The 23,719-nt window shown below is 33.8% G+C and overlaps 1 protein-coding gene across 1 annotated transcript; it reads left to right on the top strand.

Annotated features, from left to right (window-relative positions):
• Window positions 1-465: 465 nt before the first annotated feature.
• On the top strand, window positions 466-14,217 carry LOC134681302 (uncharacterized). Its single transcript, XM_063540871.1, has 3 exons — window positions 466-982; window positions 11,599-11,722; window positions 13,277-14,217. Exons 1-3 carry the CDS (start codon window positions 846-848, stop codon window positions 14,030-14,032), a joined length of 1,017 nt encoding a protein of 338 aa, XP_063396941.1. The 5' UTR covers window positions 466-845; the 3' UTR covers window positions 14,033-14,217.
• The last annotated feature ends 9,502 nt before the right edge of the window (window positions 14,218-23,719 follow it).

Genomic DNA, 23,719 nt, shown 5'->3' with positions numbered 1-23,719 from the left:
AAAATTACTGCTTATCTTATCGGGAGTCTTGTAAAAAAAAGATTTCTGATTTATCTTTTAATCACTGTCGTCCTGAATACGTACGCGTACGTGTTTTTTTGTCGCTGGACATTAAAGGCCAATCTTTCTTTTAAAAAATGCCAATAATATTTACTTTAAATTTTACTTTCACTAACGCCTTTTTAGGTATTTTTTTTATGGAAAACATCTTTTACAAATATGTGAAAAAGATATGAAGATTTTTTCTAAAACAAAAACCTCTTAATTTCTCCTTTGGATTATTAACAGTTTTTCACCTAGAATGTGTAATAACGCTGATAATCGAATTTATTATACAAGCCGTAAATTAATTAGCTTGCTTATTGTGCAGATTGGTGCAAGCTGGCAATAATTTCCTTGTAAAACAGACATAAACAATCGTTTTCACAACCACGTCCCATACACAAAATATGTTACCATAGCAACAATATAATTGAGAAAGTCATTCGAAATGTGAAGGAGATAGCGTATCACTGTTTCATTTCAATCCGTTACAAACGCGTGAATAACTGTGTACATAAAATATCACCGCCCAAAGTTGTCCTGAGAGTTTATATCAAAATCCTTTTATCTGGGGAACAGTTTGATATTAATAGTTTGTGTACGGTTAAGAATGTCCAATAACAAAAGTATTTAAACGTTAGTGAGGTTAATATTGACTGGGAAAAATTTACACTCCACAGTCGGGACGACGGAGCGACTATAATGACTTGAATATGACATTTATGGATTAATACTTTGACGTTTTGAGAAAATGACGACCTGTAGAGAATTCCGATTGTTTTTGTAATCTGGAAATTAGCATTATGAGGGTACCTGGAGAGGAGTACGAACGGATATGTAGCTTTCATGGTTGGCTAATACCTCCGAAGGTTGTCCTAGCCTTTATTTCGTTTGGAAGTCTTTTTGTTTTCCTTGGGACAGTTTTTCTCGCCGTTGGAAGGTATGTATAGACCAAGAATACTGCAGAAGAAGAAGATTCAACTGTTTTACATTTTTTTTATAGACAAGTGCAATCTTGCAATTTTGAGAAGTTTTGAATGTTTATCCACTTGAACATGTAATAACAGTATCTCTTTGTACATTTCAAGTAAAAAGGCACAACTTTAAACAATTTGCTCTCCCCCTTTTCTATGGCGATTACAATAAACCGTGTCGTATTTTTGATTTTTCAATTTTTTGTTTCTTATAAAATTCAACAACTTTTGTATTGAATCTGGCGGATAAGTATAAACTTGATATAATAATGTATACTTAATGCTTTCAAAAATGTGAATGTTTTCAACCCCCCCTTTTTTTTACAATTGATATTAAAACAACAATTATTAAGACATGTAAGAGACCTTTAATGTTCGATATGAAAGGAAGATATATCTTTACATTGAAAACAAACTCGTATTTAATGTCAATATTTTTATCTATAAATGTAGGTTAGAAAAAAACATTAAATATCAATACACAATGACCGAGGGTTAATATTTTATTTTTATCTATTAATAAAATCGGAACATAAGCCTTGTTGGTTTTGACCACAGGGTATTTACTTTTTGTGGTATATTGTTTATTGCATATCAATAACATACAAGTGTAGTAAACATTGTAATAAAAATAACACATGCTTCATACACACGGCATGGTTACCAGTATATAAAATGGTATATAAATTAAATTTTCGTAAAAGCATAGATATATGGCGCTGGTATACGTAAAAGTGGGTTTGCATTTAAATTTTAAAAAGTTTGAAGTAAAGTATATACTTCATTATAAGTAGGTATAGTGTAGCTTCTACTTAGGAAGAAGTATGTATTTTTTTTGCTCTAATCACCTGTCTGTTTTGGGAGACTGCATGCAAGGTATGGAATGAACTGTTTGTATTGTATGCATAGTTAATAACATAGGCGGACACTCTAAAATATTAATAGATAATTTAAAAAAAGGGGGGTATTTTTTTTCTCCCAAAAACATATTCTGATCCCCAGTTTGACGCAATAAATATTGTGATCAAGCAGATGACAAAAAAAATATTCTGAATCCAAATTTTCCCCATAACTTATGGTAAAAATGGTGAAGAAACAAATAATTTGATTGATAGCGACGAAAAAGTAAACTGAGACAAAAACCATACCCCCCTTTTTTTCATTTAAATGGTTGTTCCCTTAATAGAATGAGAAAAATCGAACAAAATATTGGTTTTACTTTAGTTTTTAATTACCTCTCGAACTAATGTACCCGTTACCCAACGTGCCAATTATCGCTCCCTACACGTAAAATAACACAACACTCTACAATAACCAAACCAATTGGCGAGCTTTAATTACATCTATCTCCTATGGGGGTCAGTCTAATGCAATTGATTTGCTCATTAACATGAAATTTATCACCACTTAAAGTGTGATGTGATTATATATCTCTGCGGAGACTAATCATAGCTTTGTTGTCAGGGAAATCATACAATCTGATCAAAATCACTTGTATTATTAGTTACTAAACCAATTTGTTTGTAAACAAGGATATTGTCTTAATGATAGACATGTGTAAAAATTGTAGTTTCTATATGAAATGGATGTGTAGTTTCTATATGTAAATCTCAGCATGCATATGCACACTTGTGTGAAGGTCACGACCGGGATGGCATTTCTAGTATGTCAACAATGCGTTCATATTTCATCGTTACTGTTTTAATTTGATCGATGACTCGACTTGTTTTACATTCCTGCGCCATTATTGTGATGATGCTTGGATATGGCAGGTCTATCTTTATTAAAAAGAAATTTATTGGCTTTATGAAGACTTTGATCAAGACAACGGTTGCCGCAGCCCAACCATTTAACATTGACCGTAAAAAAGGGGGAGGGTTCCATTCCCAACCCCCTGGATCCGCCACTATATTAAGCATCGAAACTATAGAGTAGCGTCTTCCCAAAACGTGTTATCCGATACGCATTCTTACAGTATATTGTCCTCCTCCCAACCCAAGACAGTTATTTATCATGGATACTTCGTTACGATTTCCAGGGAGTTTACTCAAAGTCTATATTCATAACTCAGTAATAATTCACGTTTGTACTATTCCATCGACAGCCTCAATGATCAGTCAGAACACACTAGGCTAGTGTTTATTCACATCAGGTTTCAAAGATTATACTTGTGACTAAGGCATGTCTTTGATAGCTCGAAGATTAATGACAAACCCCTTGTACAGACCGATTACTGAGCGTGATACAGATGAAGAATGTTGATATTATTCCGTAATTGCCACGAGAATAAAGAGATGCACGTGGAACACGTGCAAAATGTGATCTGCACTTTGTCAGTTTTCCAAACATTTCTTGGTGTAATAGTTTTTTAACCTACGTATATTTTTTATATGCAGGCATGATTAAAAAATCTGTTTAAATATTTTGATATCTGTATTTCATATGAGCATCGAATTATCGTTGTAGATATATAGATTCTTACATTGATACCAGTGGATTATCGGATTTATCCAATCGAGATAGTTAAATTATCAATTTTAAAGTCCGAGCCGCCTCGGCGAGAACTTTAAAATTGATAATTTAACTATCGTGATTGGATAAATCCGATAATCCACGAGTAACTATGTAAGAATCTGTTTCTCTAATGATTAAAAAGACATTTTCTTTTTTTTTTGTTAACCGAAAATCCCCTTCGAGTGCCTTTCACATTGCACGAAGTTGTCAATTTCATTAACACCTCTTATCGTATTTTCATTCATTCAGTTAGCTAAAAAGGTCATGACCCTCAAAATGATCCAATGATTTTTTGAGATCACCAGCAACCACACGTTGATTAAATTTTTTTATACAAAGGGTTCGGAGAGGGATAAATTTCCATAGAGTTAGAGAAAATTATTTACATGTTACTACGGTTGTATTAAAACAGTTTTCCGAGAGCTTTTTATGTGCTTATTTATAGCTTTGGCGAGCAGAAATATGACAGACTCAGAAGTTATCTCTTTTTTCGATTTGAACTAATTTAAAAAAAAATTACGAATGGGAAGTTTAAAACTGATAAATATGTCTCAAATCCGGTCGATATAGACAGTACGTATCAAGCCAGGGAACAGCACTTGTCAGTACAGGGAAGTGTAAAAAGGCTATAAACGAATGACTACATTGCTCGCTCCCTATATGTTAGTTTGTGTAGATTCTATCCTTTTCCAAATATTTGACTCAGAAATGTTTCCAACGTTTAATATTTTAGCTTTCTACAAGTGCACCTTAAGAACGGTTAATCAAGAAAACATAATTTTTAACACACTATTCACCATCTATCGATACGTATCATACTTCAAATGACAAACGGATCACATCTGCAGGATATGCTAGCAACATTTCCATAGCCACCATGGCAAAATTTATCATAGCCACCATGGCAAAATCTATCATAGTCACAATGGCAAAATTTATCAGTCATAATGGCAAAATCTATCACAGTCACAATGGCAATCACTAGTATAGTCGCAATGACAAAGTCTATTATATACATATAGTCACAATGGAAAAAACTATTATAGTCACAATGGCAAATTATATCATAGTCACAATGGCAATCACTATTATAGTCACAATGGCAAAATCTATCATACATGCATAGTCACAATGGCAAAAAATATCATAGTCACATGAATGGCAAAATCTATCCTAGTCAAAATGGCAAAATTTTTCATAGTCACAATGACAAAAAATTTTATAGTCACAATGGTAAATTCTATCATAGTCACAATGGCAATCACTATTATAGTCGTAATGGCAAAGGCAAAATCTATCAATCGATAATACACATCATTTTTATCGGCTTATTGGCCCCCCTTATGAAAATTTCTGGATCCGCCACTGACTATATCAATTAAATTTGTTTAAATGAATCAGTACCTATGAGGTCGATTGTGGACAAAGACTCTGCTTGCCCACCCAATCTGTAATTACTTCTGCTGCAAATTAGCCTTGTCCTGGTAACGTTGATATTGGAATATGTCCAGTGGCGTTTATAACTGTGTAAACAAGTAAATAAACTAGATATATTTATGTCAGTGTATCTATCTTGAGATGTAATCTTGACAGGTAGATGCTGAAGACGATTTACCTTGTTTCTCCTCAGGTGTCGACAATTACTTGTATGTAACAACTATATCATTCTTTTGTATTGCACTATTTGTATATTTATAGAAAGCATTACGATAGTTATGTCATATACTTGGATTTAATATAAGTAATACGCTTTCATCTGTAATATGGACTGCACTTGGGCCGGTTGTTCAACTTGTCGTTAACTTCAGGTTAGCGTGCATAGTTATCAAAGGCACTTTAATACGCCAGAAGCGCGTTTCGTCTACATAAGACTCATCAGTGACGCTCAGATCAAATAATTTAGAAAGCCAAATAAGTATGAATTCAAATTTAAGTGCATTAAGGACTAAAAACTTCAAATAGTTGGGCCAAATATGGCTAAGGTGATCTATGCCTGGGATAAGAAAATCTTTAGTTGTTCGATTAAGTCATACGCTTTGAAACGGTAATTTATAAAATGATGACCATAAATATTCATGTTAACACCGAAGTGCTGACTACTGGGCTGGTGATACTTTTGGGGACGTTACTCCATCAGCAGTGGCAGCGATCATACTGCACAGAAAACATGAGTATATATACCGTTGAAATTCTAGATTTCTATTTATTTTGATACTAACAATATAAACTTTAATTACGGTTCTTTATAGCTTGAATTATAAAGAAACATAAAATAGAGATAAACAACAAAAAAGTGTAGCAATTCAGTTTTATCTGAATAATAATCTTTAATCAAATGTATCTTACACATATTTTTGTAAATTGAAATGAAATGAAATTCAATTGATGTATATGAGTTTATATTAAACGAAGAACTCATTGGTTTTTATCTCTGATAATTTGATAGGGCTGATGATACAGCATTTGTCTGTTTGCCAAAATTGACTTCAAGTAGCCGTACAAATTGCCTATTGCTTCTTCCATGACAACCATGTGTTTTATGAATGATATTGCAAACAGTTACTGTAGTTTGATTGGCGATAGGTCAGCTACCTATGATTTATATCCATTATTTAGTAACAGAAATATGATATTAAGTTAATTTAGTAACAGAAATATGATATTAAGTTAATTTAGTAACAGAAATATGATATTAAGTTAATTTAGTAACAGAAATATGATATTAAGTTAATTCAGTAACAGAAATATGATATTAAGTTAATTCAGTAACAGAAATATGATATTAAGTTAATTCAGTAACAGAAATATGATATTAAGTTAATTCAGTAACAGAAATATGATATTAAGTTAATTCAGTAACAGAAATATGATATTAAGTTAATTCAGTAACAGAAATATGATATTAAGTTATGCATCCAGATAAGTACATCGAATACACATTCCTTTTCATGAACAACCAGATTAGCGTTCTGTTCTGTGCTAGTGTAAAGTAAAAACACAAAAATACTGAACTCCGAGGAAAATTCAAAAAGGAAAGTCCAAAATCAAAAGTCCAAACAAATCAAACGAATGGATAACAACTGTCATATTCCTGACTTGGTACAGGCATTTTCTAATGTAGAAAATGGTGGATTGAACCTGGTTTTATAGCTAGTTTTAAACCTCTCACTTGTATGACAGTCACATCAAATTCCATTACATTGTCAAAGATGAGTGAACAAAACTTACTAAAAGAGTTAAAATGTTACTTTGACTGAAAAGAAGTGTTTATTAATAAACGCATTTGGCTTCGTTGTGACTGTCGTCCATAACTTACCGGGACTAATAAAAACCCTTTTGTTTATTTTCTTAGTTTATATTATCCGAGGAATATTTAAGAAAACAGTATCTTTTACATTGGTGGACCATGTCGGGTGGGTGGGGGTGGGTGGGGGAGGGGGGTCTGTGGAAAACGGGGGGATCCAAATATTAGAACCCACTTTTGTTCCTGAATTATATTGAGAAATTATGTGAACGTGTCATGAGGTCAGGGGGTTGGTTTCCCTCCTTTTTAAAAAAATTGATGTATCCGCGTTTGACAGTGTGTTGATTAATACAATAACTAGATACAAACTTTATCCTCATAAAATTATGCACATGTTTACGCAGAGAAACATGCAATATCAATACAACAAAGTACAATAAGTTGAAGGAAATAAAAAAAGGAAAATGTGCTAATGTAAAATGAAGTATTACATGATAATTGAGAACAAAAAATGTTCAGGGAACTGTGGCACCGTGAGTCCACAGCTCCTCTAAAGTCAACAACACCGATAAAGTCGACAACACCGCTAAAGTCGACAGCACCACTAAAGTCGACAACACCGCTAAAGTCGACAACACCGCTAAAGTCGGTAACACCGCTAAAGTCGACAACACCGCTAAAGTCGACAACAAATTAATTTCCGCTAAAGTCCACAAAATGACGACCATAAGAAATTTTTTCAGATATTTCACTCTTCTGATTTATATGACGAATATTCTGTCAATGCAAAAAAAAGCTAGACAAACGATAGAAATAGGTCAATATACGTTTTTTTTTAAAACAACCAAGTTTCTACTTCCGATATATTTAGAACTTGTTTGTTATCAAAAACCGTATATTGACCTAAAGATATATGTGTGACCCACATTTCTTCTTATTTATAATAATCAAAATATACAGAAATGTTTTCTCAATGATAAGAGACACACATCTTATATATACATTGCCAGGGAGGCGTCATTCATACTGTATTACAAGATATAATATTAAGCCCGAATTTAGACGTGTACAGCAAGCGGCTAATGAACAGTATATGCAAAAGTGTTATGATGATCTAAATGAAACCGCAGAGTGCGATATACGGTTGTTTTGGAAACAAATAAAACGTTTTAAAGGTCGTTCCTCCAAGATATACCCCGAGATTGTGTATGAAAATAAAGTGTACAGTTCTCCGGAGTCTGTAGCAAACTGTTTTGCTGAGTATTTTCATGAGCTGTACCAACCAAAAGAAAGTGATAACTTTGACAATGAGTTTAAGTGTTCGATCGAGAGCGTATACAAAGACATTTTTAAAACCTGTGGTGTTGAAGGTGGATACTTACCTGGTGGATTGATCACTGAACAAGAAGTTTCTAAATTGATTGGTCAGTTAAAATATAGAAAAGCTGCCGGACATGACAGAGTACAAAACGAGCATTTGCGTCACGGAGGTAGCCCTGTTGTGAAGTGTATAACGGTCTTATGCAATCTCATCGTCAGATTAGGACGTATACCAAAGAACTGGAAACTAGGCCTCCTTGTTCCTATCTTCAAAGGTGGAAATAAGTGCAAAACTTCACCCGATAATTATAGACCAGTTAGTTTACTGTCCTGTGTTTTGAAACTATTTGAAAGTATTATTAAAGCTCGGTTAATTGAATTCGTGTTGTATGACAAGAACATTCCGAATCTCCAACAACAAGGATTTCAAAAGTACCTTAGTTGCTTAACTGCATCGTTTAATTTACATGAAACAATTTATCATAACCTAGAATTATTCAGTAAGATTTTTGTTGCCTTTTTAGACAGTAAGAAAGCTTTTGACACTGTCTGGAGAATTGGTCTTATGTTTAAATTGTATAAAATAGGTGTAACAGGCAAATTATGGTCAGTTATTAATGACTGTCATATTGATACTATGAGTTCAGTAATTGTAAACCAGTGTCAGTCTGAGTTCTTTCCTGTATTACAAGGGGTTAGACAAGGAGGGGTTTTATCTGGTTTATTATATTTAGTATTTATAAACGATATGTTGGTTGATCTTGAAAAATGTAATAAAAAAACTGGTGTTTATCACATAGCTAGCTGCTCTCCTGCTCTCGCTGACGATATTTCATGTATTGGCACAACTCCGTTGTGTCTCCAGCGTATGTTAGATATATGTGCTGACTATGCCCATAGATGGAGGTTCTGCTTCAACGCGAAAAAGTCCTGCGTTATGCAATTTTCCTTAAACCCACGAGAAGTTCGAGTAACATACGACTGGCATATTGCGAACAGTGTTCTACCGGTAGCTGAAGAATACACTCACTTAGGCATTGCGCTGAATTCCAAATTCAGATCGACAGAAAGAACATCAAATGCATGTAGAAAAGGCAAGAACTCTTATTTTGCGCTCAACGGTGTTTGCGACAAGTCAACACACCCATGCGTTCTACTAAAACTGTTTAAATCTATAGTGTTACCTACTGTTCTGTATGGTTGTGAAATGTGGACTAGTTTAAAGTCAAACGACATTGCTGCGTTGAATCGATTTCAGCACTTTATAGTCAAGCGTATTTTGGACTTGAAAACGTCTACGAGATCAGATATGTGCCAAAGTATACTTGGACTTCATACTATTACCTCGTCTATAGAGACTAAGAAGTTATATTTCTTGCAAAAACTGTGTAGTCTTGATGACAACTTCCTAACGAAGAAAATATTTCTTGTGCGTCTATTTACCTATTTAATTGACAATGGACGCAATCATCATGGGTTCATTCCTGATATTATGAACATTTTGTATAAATATAGCCTTCATTCCTATATGCTTGACTTTTTTCGAGAGGGAGTTTTTCCAACGAAGCAATCTTGGAAAGCTATAGTGAAAAATACAGTTGACAAAGTACAAACTGACGAATGGACTCGGCGTTTACATAACGATAATAACTTTTCTCGTTTTAGAAGTGTTCACCTATCGGTTAGGGTTCCAGATTTCTGGAAAAGTTCTAATTCATCCAGAGAAATCGTAAACTCCTATTATATTACAAAACTGCTAACCGACATTCCAAATACCACTGGAGGTACATGTGAATTATGTAACACTCAGTTTTTAGATGTATATGTACATGCATGTTGTAGCTGTAGCGGAACTCATTTAATCAGAGATATGTGGTGGGAGTTTATAATGGAAAAATTTCCATTGCATTTATTTGTGGAACTTTATTCATACGACGATGAAGAGTTATATTGCATTCTCTTGGGGAAGCACGTAACAACAAGCAATATAGACACCGACAGTTTTCATAATCTTTGTCGTGTGCACGTTGCACACTGTGTCGCTGCTTATAGTAGATTACTGAGAACAACGATTAGTTAATGTGCCAGTGCATGAACCGTCGTTAGTGAGAGCAATTTTTGTCAAAATTTACTTCATTTATATAAATAAGCACAGAACTTTATTTTGTTATGTACATATTGTAATGTTATATTGTGTTATTATCATGTTTTGAAAACTTTTGTAATTTGATCTGTTTAAATATATGATTGTTCATTGAATCTCTTAATAGAGGAAATAAAGATATGAATGAATGAATTATTTATTCAAAATGAAACTAAATTTCTTTTTCATTCATTATGATATCTACGCAAGACGGAGCTATAATACTTAAAGTACAATTATCTAATTTCAAAAGAACTTCGTTTGATACATTTTTTTGCAAGAGGGAATAATAGAGATTTTTATGACCGTTTGGGCTATGAGCGTTGAAGAAATAGCTTATTCATGGGAATTTTTCATCCAACCCAAGCAAATTTGCATTTGTGTTTTATTAGCAAAGGAAAACTTGTCTTGTTCACATTTGTCACAGATCCGCCATCTGTCCCAAAATTTCTGTACTCTTTTTATGCCTATTTATCTCCTTTATTTATGTAGTTTGCCCTTTGTTCTCTTGTCTTAATTAATACATTGTTGTCAATATAAAGGAATTGCGTCAATTTGCGACTGTCATAAAAGTGAGAGGTTTAGCTATCTATTATACCAGGTTTAACCCACCATGGTCTACATAAAGAAATGCCTGTACCAAATCAGGAATATGACAGTTGTTTTCCTTTATATTTTAGGACCTCGTTGAACTCCATTCTGTTGATGATTATTTCTTCTTTATTTTGTTGGTCCCTTTTTTCTGTACTCTTTGATCATCATTCTTTGTCCCATAAACTCAGCCCAGACCCTAAACAATTGGCCATTATTTTCACAGTGGTCAGGTTCATTTTTATTGATTGATGGTTATGTGTTAAGGTTATAAGTAGTCAATTTATTTTATTGCAATTTATTGTTTTTGACATCATGCATTTACATGTTAGACGAGATCAAACACTAAAGCAATTATTTATGGTTTAAAAAAAAGACCGGCTAGAAAAGAAAATGTAGAAAACTATGGTAGACACAGACCTTCGCATTGAAACAGGTGACAGGTACTTTAAATTCCTAGCATTATGCTATGGATTAAATGTTCCTAGTCCTATACTGAATGTGGCTTTGTATTTATACATCCAGCACAGCCAAATAAAAACACCCATATGATAGCACGACTGTGTCGTAAAGAGGAAAATCTCTGTTGCAAAAACACTGTGGTGATTTTACGCATATACAACCACATAACCGTTTTGGTTCTTTGATTGTGAAAAATAATACCAAAATATATCGATTATGTAAATAATATTAAATACCAAAATATCGTTTATGTAAGAAATAATTATAAATGATCTACCAATAAATACGTTACTTTGTTTCTTTTTCAGTCCTTTAACGATTCCTGGAGGTATTTTATTAGCCATTGGACTTATATTAGTGTTGATCAGCATTGCTCTGTGTTTACATTCATGTTTCGTGGTGAGACTGAGGGATCAGGAAACCCAGACGTTTGTAAGTACAAACTATTTTATAAGCTTTTAACATGTATAAGGCTCTGGATGGGGTTTACTAAATCAGAGAATAATGGAAAGAAAATGGTGAATAAATGGGAAAACTATAAAGAATAGAGAAATGTAGGCCAACATGTCAACCTCTAATCGTCACGTGTCTATACAATAAGACAACCTCTAACTCATGACGTGTCTATACAATAAGACAACCTCTAACTCATCACGTGTCTATACAATAAGACAACCTCTAACTCATCACGTGTCTATACAATATGACAACCTCTAAATCGTCACGTGTCTATACAATATGTCAACCTCTAAATAGTCACGTGTCTATACAATATGTCAACCTTTAAATCGTCACGTGTCTATACAATATGTCAACCTTTAAATCGTCACGTGTCTATACAATATGTCACCTCTAAATCTTCATGTGTCTATACAATGTGTTTACCTCTTAATCGTCACGTGTCTATACAATATGTCAACCTGTAAATCGTCACGGGTCTATACAATATGTCACATCTAAATCGTCACGCGTCTATACAATATGTCACCTCTAAATCGTCACATGTCTATACAATATGTCACCTCTAAATCGTCACTTGTCTATACAATATGTCAACCTGTAAATCGTCACGTGTCTATACAATATGTCAACCTGTAAATCGTCAAGTGTCTATACAATATGTCAACCTGTAAATCGTCACGTGTCTACAATATGTCAACCTCTAAATCGTCACGTGTCTATACAATATGTCACCTCTAAATCGTCACTTGTCTATACAATATGTCAACCTGTAAATCGTCACGTGTCTATACAATATGTCAACCTGTAAATCGTCACGTGTCTATACAATATGTCAACCTGTAAATCGTCAAGTGTCTATACAATATGTCAACCTCTAAATCGTCACGTGTCTATACAATATGTCACATCTAAATCGTCACCTGTCTATACAATATGTCAACTTCTAAATCGTCACGTGTCTATACAATATGACTACCTCTAAATCGTCACGTGTCTATACAATATATCAACCTCTAACTCGTCACGTGTCTATACAATATATCAACCTCTAACTCGTCACGTGTCTATACAATATATCAACCTCTAAATCGTCACGTGTCTATACAATATATCAACCTCTAAATCGTCACGTGTCTATACAATATGTCAACCTCTAACTCGTCACGTGTCTATACAATATGTCAACCTCTAAATCGTCACGTGTCTATACAATATGTCAACCTCTAAATCGTCACGTGTCTATACAATATGTCAATTCTAGTGAAAACGATTAATGAATCAAAACAAACATTATATCACATAAATTATATATGCTAGTTGACTCATTTTATAATCTAATTATTTATCATGCGTTTCCTCTCAAACAAGATTATTTTTTGTTTTACCTCAAACCAAACGGACGCATAAAAAATGTTTCTAATCTTTAACAAGTTGTGCATATAGTTACACACTAGTAATTTTAGCAAGACGAAAAATTGGATTTGCAGATGTAAAAAAACCATATAAATACTTTTTTAATTTTAGGATGGCATACATGTTATGACCCCTGAGAAAGTAGATCAACCAGATTTCATTCCAACGTATGCTGTTATTGACAAAAAACCACCACCTTCACCCTCAAGTCTTAAAAATGGACGCGGTGGTTCGTCTTATCCCAAGAAATACGTAACATTGAACACTCGTCCAGAATACCAGACTTCTAGAGACAGCACGATTCCAATGCAATATTATACATCTAATAAGCCTGCCCCTCCTCCTTATGGCTACCCAAATCCAAAATATCCAGCTCAAAATGGATACGCAAATTATGATTATCCAAAGTCTACTCTCGGCGGAGGACCGTTGCACCCATCGCACGGCGGAGGACCGTTGAACCAATCGCACGGCGGAGGCCAGTTGAATCAATTGCACGGCGGAGGACAGTTGAATCAATCGCACGGCGGAGGACCGTTGCATCCATCGCAGCCGACACCTTACAGCACGTTGACACAACGAGATCACATGACTAATCAACCAATAAGATCAGGCCCGCAAGTTCAAAGGTCTTTCAGTGAAGACTATGATAACACTTTTGATACTACGCCGATGATGTCATATTCAAGTCATGGTAGTTCAGGTCAGACACCAACATGGCGTAGTATGAACGACGATATTCCAGAACCTCAGCCATTGGTTTATCCATCAGAAAGACGACCAATGACATTTCAACAGCAATCGTCGTCTAAAATGAGTATTTATGATAATGTACAATTTGGATTGGATAAAATGGGGAATGAATGATGAATATTGTGTGTAGCTATTATTATATCGACTTTAATACTCACTTTCCAATTTGATTTGTGGCAGCAAATATATAACCTGTTCACAATTTGTTCATGATGATATAAGTGCCTTTGAAATGCTTATTTCAACTGTTGAAATGGCAAAAGATTTAGCTTTCGCTTATTAATATATATATGTTGGTAGTTGGCGTTTGTTAAGCTTGAATATGTCTCATTTAGGTTATTTAGCAAATCGTTACTGCTCAGATATAAAATCTACACCGAACTCAAATATACCAGTTAAGTTTATTAATCTGACAAAGTATGAAAGACGAAGAGAATGTACTTTACGCCGCGTGTTGCTGTTGTTTCGGTTTCATGATTTTCATTCATTTAAAGATGTTCTTTATATAATTATAGTCACGTAATCATTATTTGCAACAAGAACAAAAAGATCATCTGTCTATATCTACTCAACGTCCATTCGTCTAAACTCGGCAGATTCCGTACCCTCATCTAATAGAAAGAGAGTAACAGATTGCCGAATGCTAACCGTTTAAGAAGGTGGTGCATTCTGGGAAATATTTGCAAAAATGCTGATCAAAACATGTGATTGGACAATATCGTCTCCAAAATGGATAACTATAAACAAACGGAGTAACGTCAATTACGTCAGTAGTACGACCAATTAATGTCACTTCTGAAGGAGATTATAGACAATAGAAATTAGTTCAGTCTAGTTGTCAGACGTACAAACAATTAAGTTACCCACGATTCATAAGAGTCTAAAAGAGAATCAAATATAGACAATATACTTGGTGCATTCTCACCGTCGAATCGAGTTGAGAAAAGTATACTTATTCTGTTCTCTGTGCAGATATAGTTTACAATGGTGTATTTATACTGCTAGTAAAGTCAACTTGACAATTATAGTAATAAATTTGTCTGAGATTTCACCATTTAAAGGAGCAAACTACCAATTAAAGCTTTTATAAAGTTTTGAAAATAAGTGTTGAGAACTGCCATTTAGAATTTTTCAGGGAATGCCAATCAATTTTTAAGAAACATTTCGATTAGAGCGTCGCTGATTGTAGACGAAACGCGCGTCAGGCGCACATACACAATTTAGATCCTGGTATCTATGATGACTTTTTTTTTACATTGCTTACATGCACATGATGTAGGTCAATATGTTTCTGGTGCATGATCGTCGCATTGGCATCATATCGCATCTTCTATATGGTCATTATGTTTTCTGGTATGTGCGTCTGTCCGTTCGTCATTCCGTCTGTCCATCTGGACCGCTTCAGGTTAAAGTTTCCTGCGGTCCACTGAACATAGAAAATGATAGTGCGGATGGGGGCATCCGTGTACTGGGGACACATTCTTGGTTATCAATATTTAACTAGGTATATATATACAAATGTGAGTTGGACTATGTCAATACTTTATTCAGCAATATATATTTATTGTAACTTGTATTTCGTGTAAGCATTTTTTTAATTGATATTTGCAATAATAACGTAATGTTTTTTTTAGGCAAAAGTCATCGTCAAATTCATTTTTTTTTATTAAGCCTATATCTTCAAATGGTTTTATCATGATATGGTTGAATTTTAATTTGATTTTTATGACCCCGACGTAGTTGAGGAGACATGAAGTTGTACTCTTGTTCGTCTGTACGCCCGCCCGTTCGTCCGTCCGTCTGTCCCCTTACATCCAAAAATTGGTTTCCGTTCTCTAACATTAGTTCGTCTAAATGAAATTTTATGAAAATCATACATAGTGCTTCTTACCACTGTGGCACAAAATACCGATCAAGTTTTAATTTTGGTGGTGTCACTTTTCCCGTTAAGAGTAATCATTTCCCTTTACATATGGAAAAGTTTTTTGTTCTCTAACTTTAGTTTGCATCAACCAAATATTATCAAACTTATGCACGATGCTTATTACAAAAAAATCCAATTTGGGTGGCGTCACATTTACCGTTCAAGAGTTAAACAACTCTTCGTTTCTGTTCTCTCACTTTAGTTCGCTTCAACCAAATGTTATGAAACGTATACAAAAAGCAAATCAAGTTTGAATTTTGGTGGCGTCACTTTTACCGTTCTAGAGTTATGCCCATTTACGAAGGGAAAATTTGTTGGATTTGTTATTCCAATTCTCTAACTTAAGTTTCAGTTGCCTCAACTAAATGTTATTTACACAATGCTTATTACCACAAAACTCAGATCAAGTACAAATTTGAGTACCGTCACTTTTACAGTGCTTGTGTTTTGTCCCTTTATAACATTATATGCAATCGAGGGTATCCTATGTGTCCATGGACACATTCCCTATTTAATTTTTATTGTTTAAAACTATATGGTACCAGTAATGAAAACGGAATCCGTATCCTTTACCGGGACAACTTCTAAAAAAGGAAAAGTAGATAAAATATGAAATACTAGTAGATGACATTGCAACTTTAGAATTGGTATTGTATTTTATACATTGTTTACTTTCAAAATACAAATAAAATTGAGAATGGAAATGGGGAATGTGTCAAACTGAAAGAGACAACAACCCGACCAAATAAAAAAAAACAACAGCAGAAGGTCACCAACAGGTCTTCAATGTAGCAAGAAATTCCCACACCCGGAGGCGTCCTTCAGCTGGCCCATAAACAAATATATACTAGTTCAGTGATAATGAAAGCCATACTAATTTCCAAATTGTACACAAGAAACTAAAATTAAAATAATACAAGACTAACAAAGGCCAGATGCTCCTGACTTGGGACAGGCGCAAAAATGCGGCGGGGTTAAACATGTTTGTGAGATGTCAACCCTCCCCCTATACCTCTAGCCAATGTAGAAAAATAAACGCATAACAATACGCACAATAAAGGATATTCACAGATCAAACCTCGTTTTGGTGTCGTTGATATAGTAGGTGAATAATGAGTCGAGCATCAACAGCACAACACACGAACAAGAGTCGTATCCAAACAATTGTAATGTTTCATCATTGCAATGTATAAACAACTAAGCTTGAAAACTATCTTTGAGATTGCAGCATTTCATAATAAAAAAAAATTAGCTGCAAGCTTAAGTCTGGTTTAAATAAAGACCGCTATCTTATTTCCTCGATCAGTATAAACATGTAGGCTGGGAATTTACTTCAAATCTTCAAATATGGCATTTTTTTTTAAAAGTTCACTTCAAGATGAGTCCTGTACTATTAATTTCAAGTTGGCGTTTATTCAACACCAACGTAAGCAACTATCAACAAAAAACTTCAACTAAAATACCTTACACTCTAACTCAAACCTGACAAATTAGTCGGAACGGACAGACGGACTCCCAGACCGGATAACATAATGTACGCTCTCATACTATCTGCAATGATTTATCAAGATTTAAAAAGATATATATCGGTAAGTAAAATTTATGACACGTATAATGTCATAGTTCAACCTGGGTCAGCATCATTAAGTTTTATATATCAGCGAAATATGTTTGCAATTACAAAATACTTAAAACAAATGTATTTTTTATTATAATTATTTTATTTTCATATAAGTAAAATTAATATACTTGTGACATAAACAAATGTAACAACAACAAAAAATAACTGAGTTGAACATGCACACACACACGCGCGCGCAAAAAAAACCCTCCGAGTCCCCTGTCCTCAGCTCTGAAGTCTGTTTTATAAAGGAACCTCTTTTTTCTCAATTGATTAATATTTGAAGGATTTAGTAGGACAACTAGCTTTTCAATATCAGACAGATTTGGATACATATGATTATATATTGCCATGTCACTAAAAAGTGTTATACATAATACATTATTAATTCGGATACTTGCGTATATCTTCTCAAAGTTCAAAGGAAACATTGAAGAGAATCCGAATTGAACCAATAAATAACCCGGATTTTGAACCAGTTACCATGGTTTCGAACCAAAGAATCCGGATAGAAACAAGGTTCAGAACCAAAAGACAGAGTGCCCGGATAGAACATAATTGCATTCGGAAAACTCATGATTTATTATTATGCCTTTATTTCTCAAATCATTTATTTATTCAGTATATTTATATATTATAAATCACACACTCTGTCTCCTTTAAAATCCCTCAAATTCTCCATCTCACACATTCACCTCGCTCTCTCTCTCTCACACACAGAAACTCTCTCTCTAAAAACAATCCCCAGAACCACACACTAAGTCAGTCTTCTCTCTCAAACACACACATTATGTATGTCTAATCCTCTCACACATACACTCTCCTTTCCCTCACACACACTAACTCCTCTCACATTTTAACACATACAGTCTTCCTCTTATACATACTATGTTCTCCTTCTCACTTTTCTCCTCTCTCTCACACACTATTTCTCTCACTCTGTCTCACATACACTCTGCACCTCTTACGCACTCATATTGTGTCGTCTCTCTCTCTCACACACACACTTGTTGCATAGTCATACTATGTCCACTCTGTCAGTCTTCCTCTCTCTCCCACTGCTCTCTAACACACTCTTCCTCTCTCCCACTCTGCTCTCTAACACACCTCTCTCTCCCACTTTGCTCTCTAACACACCTCTCTCTCCCACTCTGCTCTCTAACACACTCTTCCTCTCTCACTCTGCTCTCTAACACACCTCTCTCTCCCACTCTGCTCTCTAACACACTCTTCCTCTCTCTCACTCTGCTCTCTAACACACCTCCCTCTCCCACTCTGCTCTCTAACACACTCTTCCTAGCTCCCCCTATGCACTCTGCTCTCTAACACAGTCTGCCTCTCTGCTCTCTAACACAGTCCTCCTCTCTGCACTCTAACACAGTCTCCCTCTCTCCCACTTTAACTCTACTCTCTAACACACTCCTCCTCTCTCCCACTCTGTTCTCTCACTCCTCTCTTTCCTCTCACACTCTCTCCTATCACACACACATTCTACCTTTCAACCAACCCTACAATTTATACCTACCCGTAAATACCCCTTACAATGCTACCCTAACTTCATTTCATTTTCTCTACCCTTCACGACACTTGACCCTTACTCCTTGTAAAGAATACATAATATAAACTCCTCTCCCAGTGAATGCTCTGTATACGACTGTTTCCCCTCCTCATGAGACATATCAATATGACAGATTTTCAAAATGGCTATGACAGTAAAGCAGTTCTACTCCTTTTGGGGCTGTGGAAACCACAGTCCATCGGGGAGAACGCAACTGTCTATCATTGTCTGGGACAGGTTGGTACTCGTCCCTTCATTTAACCTTCATTAGGTATGAGTACAACACTTTGTAAGAGAATCTATGCTTTTTATTGCAATAAAAATGTCAAATTTCACCGGTCTTTTAACATTTTACAATTTGCAATATGTACCTGTATGATGAACCAACTTTTTTTGTTTTCATTTGCATATCACTTTTTTAATATTTTTGACTCTTTTTATGTTCAGTTAGCTATAAAATTTCTTACATTTTGTATGCGCAAGAAATATTAAATGAGATGAAATAAAGGGTGCTAACTGTGACAATCCTTAAGTCATTGTTAATATTAACAAATATACGGCTAACAAACAGATTGCACAATGTATGTCAAAATCATTTCCATAGTAATCATGGTAATCACTGAACTGTAGAAATATCAACTGACCATTTTAATTTTAATTTATATTATAAGAATTTTTCTAATGAAATAAGAGTTGCATGTATACAACATTTTGTTTTATCTGACTTCAAAAAAATCTGTTGAATAATTATCAGCCCTTGTTGTTTCCTATTATTTTTGGTTGGCCCATTTGTTCATCATATTTTTGATGCTTCATTTATCTTTTGATATACATTTTTTATTGTTGAACTGCACTTGGTTGTATTCTTTCTTCTTGTAATGTCTTTTTTTTAATACCCTTTTAATTCAGCATTATTCGTTGGATACCAACTTTCATTGATTTCGTGGTTACATGTGAACTACAAATGGCATGTTCAAATACAATATCCACGAAAAAAAATGAATTCACAGTTGTCAGGTTTGTGGTTTTATCAGGTAGGTTGTTGACTTCCGCTTTATAATATTGTATTTCGCACATTGGTTATTTTCAAAAAAAAAATTCAATCATTAATAAAAATCATCATGATTACTAGCTTTATTATGATTTTTATTAATGATTGAAATTATTGGTTCTAACACTATTAAGATTTAAAGATTTACGTTTTTTCACAACCAGACAGAAACTCAGCGAAAGTTAATATTTGAGAATGTTAATGTCATAGAAAGATTAACTACGAGATAAAACGAAAAATCAAAACATGTTTTTGATCGTTTTTGTTTGTTCCGTCATTAATGAAAGTCAAATAGTAACATTTTGATTCACTTTTTGCAGCCAGTTTGGTTCAGTTTGATCAAACTAAAAATAAAACACCTAAAAAAAGAATTTGAAACATCTGATGAATTGTACAATTCAAAGTGAATAATTCGACCTGATTGAAACAATCATGTGACCAGCTATTTAACTCCTTATGCTGTTGATTGAATACGCATTTGACGTTTTCAGCTATAAAAAGAAAAAAGTCAGTGGAGGTCGCCTCGATGGTTAATTAGATTGCGTATAGACTGTATTACACACAAAATTCTGATACATATATAGTATCGACCACATGCAGCGTAAATTGTTTATCTTAGACGTTTTAGAATTTTGTTGTATACGTTTTATTATAGTATAAATCAAATAAGATTATTGTTTTTTTTTTAATTTGGATATCCGTTTTAGTATGTTATAAACCATATATAAGAATTCAAGTCAAATCGATGAACAAGAACAGACATGTGACAGAGTTGTCAAGTCACAACTAGAGATTTGGAAATTTTCAGCTGGAGTTTGGGCTTCATAACTGGAGATTTTTTATCGACATTTTAATCGACGTACGCAATGGTTTTTTTGGTGTTTAAACTGCATATTTTCCTTTTTTGTTAATGATTCTATAACTCCATAGCCATTTTTACTTGATAGAAATAGAAGATCAGGGGTTTTTAAATATTTATTTATTATATATAAAGTTGAAGATAAAGTGATCAGTCATAATATATAGTTGGTAAAAGGTATCTCTGTCATTTGTCAATTTTGGTACTTCTAACTGAACAGTGGTGTAGACTAGATAGAGTTGTGAGCTTTCTGGTTGGTTTGCTGTATCCATATGTTTGGTCAAGTCATTAGGGTCACCATAGTCAGCTTTGCAACAAGTGCAGTAGGCATACATATTATGTTTGAGTTCATTAAGATATTTGTCTTGATGTTAAGTAATATAACTGTTTAATGTTTTAACAGCATCACAAAAAAGTCGTTGTTTATACAACTTTAATTAATCCATTGTCAGAATTTCACTTTTAATCATCCAGGCATGTGTCTTAAACTTGCTAGTTGATCACCAGGTAATTGCCAATACTCTTTTATTGCTGCATATACAGTATAATCCTTAACACCTTCATAGATAATTCGAGGCTATTTACCTTTTGACATCAAAACAGTTGAAGGAAACTTCCGTTTTTCTCGGACTTTTCCTATATCAATTTCGAGTTTCTCGGACTTTTTCCCTGTCAGTATCAATTTAGTAAACAAAAAATTCTACTGAAATTTTTTCGAGGTTGACATTTTCAAAAAGCGGAAGATTTCGAATTTTAACGGGAGGGACGGAAGAGGGTCCTAAAAACGGGAGATTTTGACTCCCGCCGGAAGAATCACATGTATGCAAGAATTTAACATGTTACATCCCTTTACTGTAGCTGAGTCACGAAAGTCGAGCGCACGCTAAAAGGTGTACTTGAATTGGTCCATATTTATATTTGATTTCACCAATATCCAAGTTTATAAACTTGTTTAAGGAAATCTTTGTTAGCACTGCATGCAATAATCCTCTACTATCAATCAACGAATTTTTAAATATGAGAGAGTTCAATGGGAAAGGCTGTGGATTTTCTATAAAATTTCTATGTTTTGCATCGAGTCAACAGAAGGGTACATTATCCTAATAAAAACAAGGGGATTTTTGTAACAAATCCACAGACTTTATAAATAGATTTTTGTTTAAAATTTTAAAAATAAAAAAATATTACTCACTTGTTTTAACATGACGTGCTTGCATTTATTGTTTACAAAACTATAACTATAATATATACTAGAAGTGCATTTAATGTTCAAAATATTAACTGTAGAACTACCTTTTATCAAAATTCTTTCCTACCATCTGTTATTCGTGATTTGAACAGGCTTCCACAAGATGTTAGATTTAATCCTTAAAAATTTACACTTAAAAATTATATAAATCGAGATACTAAGAAAGTCCTTACATATGATAATGCTGGTTGTAGAAAAGGCCAAATACTTCACGCCAGACCTTGGTTGAACAGCAGTGCCTTAAATGAACACCTTTTCCAGAAAAATATTATTCTTTCCAGTCTCTGTATATGTTGGCAAGTTGAGAGCAGCAAACACTATTTGCTAGACTGTCATAATTATAGACACATCATGACACATACCATTTCTACACTACCAATAATAAATATACAAACATTATTTAAGTTTTCCTTGTTTCCGAATCCCTGTATTTATATTGTATAATTATATTTTGTGCACTTTTGGAAAAAAAAATATTGTTCAAACTAGAGGAGGTGTGTTTGAATAACGAAAAACATAATCTTCGATTTACTTCAATTTTTTAAATTTTAAGTGAATTTTTCGAAAGTATTTTCCATATATAAAAATACAGACCAACTTTATGTTAATCTACAATAAAATAAGCTATTTTTCAATGTTCTATTCATATTTGCTGGAACATAAGTTCTATGTTTGCAAACATACTTATGTATATAAAAATAAAGCAGAAATTTTGAATCATTAATCATACGTTTGAATAATCTTGTAATTTTTTACTAGACTAGTGCAAGTTTTGTCAGTGCTCCAACTATAATTGTTTAAGTGATTATATTAGCATTGGTTTATTCAAAGTCAGTTGTTCATATCTAACATGCATTAACTCTGTGTAAAAATGAATATAACTTAACAAAATTAACTATTTTTTTATCTGTATATGCTATAAATATGCATGAAAAATTTGCGACTGTACATCAAGCAATCAACCAATAAGTCTTGTCTTGTTTGTTGTTGCTTGATGTACAGTCGCAAATGTTTCATGCATATTTAGAGCAAGTATAAAGGTAAAAAATTAATGTTAATTTTGTTCAGTTAAATTCATCTGAAAAGGAAAAAAAATGTCAACATTGAAAATGAAACAAAGAGAAATCCTTTGGTAGACTTATTCGACTCAGCAGATATATTTATATCCAAATTAAAAAACAATAATCTTATTTTATTTATTAAATACTAAAACGTATAAAATAAAATTGAGAATGGAAATGGGGCAAGTGTCAAAGAGACAACAACCCGACCGTAGAAAAATACAACAGCAGAAGGTCACCAACAGGTCTTCAATGTAGCGAGATATTCCCGCACACGGAGGCGTCCTTCAACTGGCCCCTAAACAAATATATACTTGTTCAGTGATAATGAACGCCATACTAATTTCCAAATTGTACACAAGAAACCAAAATTAAAATAATATAAGACTAACAAAAGCCAGAGGCTCTTGACTTGGGACAGGCGCAAAAAAGATAATGTCAAAATGTTATTGATTTTTTTAAAACTATAAACATCGAT

This window comes from Mytilus trossulus, chromosome 8, assembly GCF_036588685.1.
Source record: "Mytilus trossulus isolate FHL-02 chromosome 8, PNRI_Mtr1.1.1.hap1, whole genome shotgun sequence".
In the NCBI taxonomy this organism is placed as follows: Eukaryota; Metazoa; Mollusca; class Bivalvia; order Mytilida; family Mytilidae; genus Mytilus; species Mytilus trossulus.
This window is presented reverse-complemented; position numbering and strand designations above follow the sequence as displayed.

Bases quoted from the DNA above. Each gene is read 5' to 3' on its own strand.
- LOC134681302 (XM_063540871.1), top strand. From the start codon at position 846: ATGAGGGTACCTGGAGAGGAGTACGAACGGATATGTAGCTTTCATGGT. The intron at 983-11,598 runs GTATGTATAGAC...TTTCTTTTTCAG, and splicing joins GTTTTTCTCGCCGTTGGAAG to TCCTTTAACGATTCCTGGAG. The intron at 11,723-13,276 runs GTAAGTACAAAC...TTTTAATTTTAG, and splicing joins ATCAGGAAACCCAGACGTTT to GATGGCATACATGTTATGAC.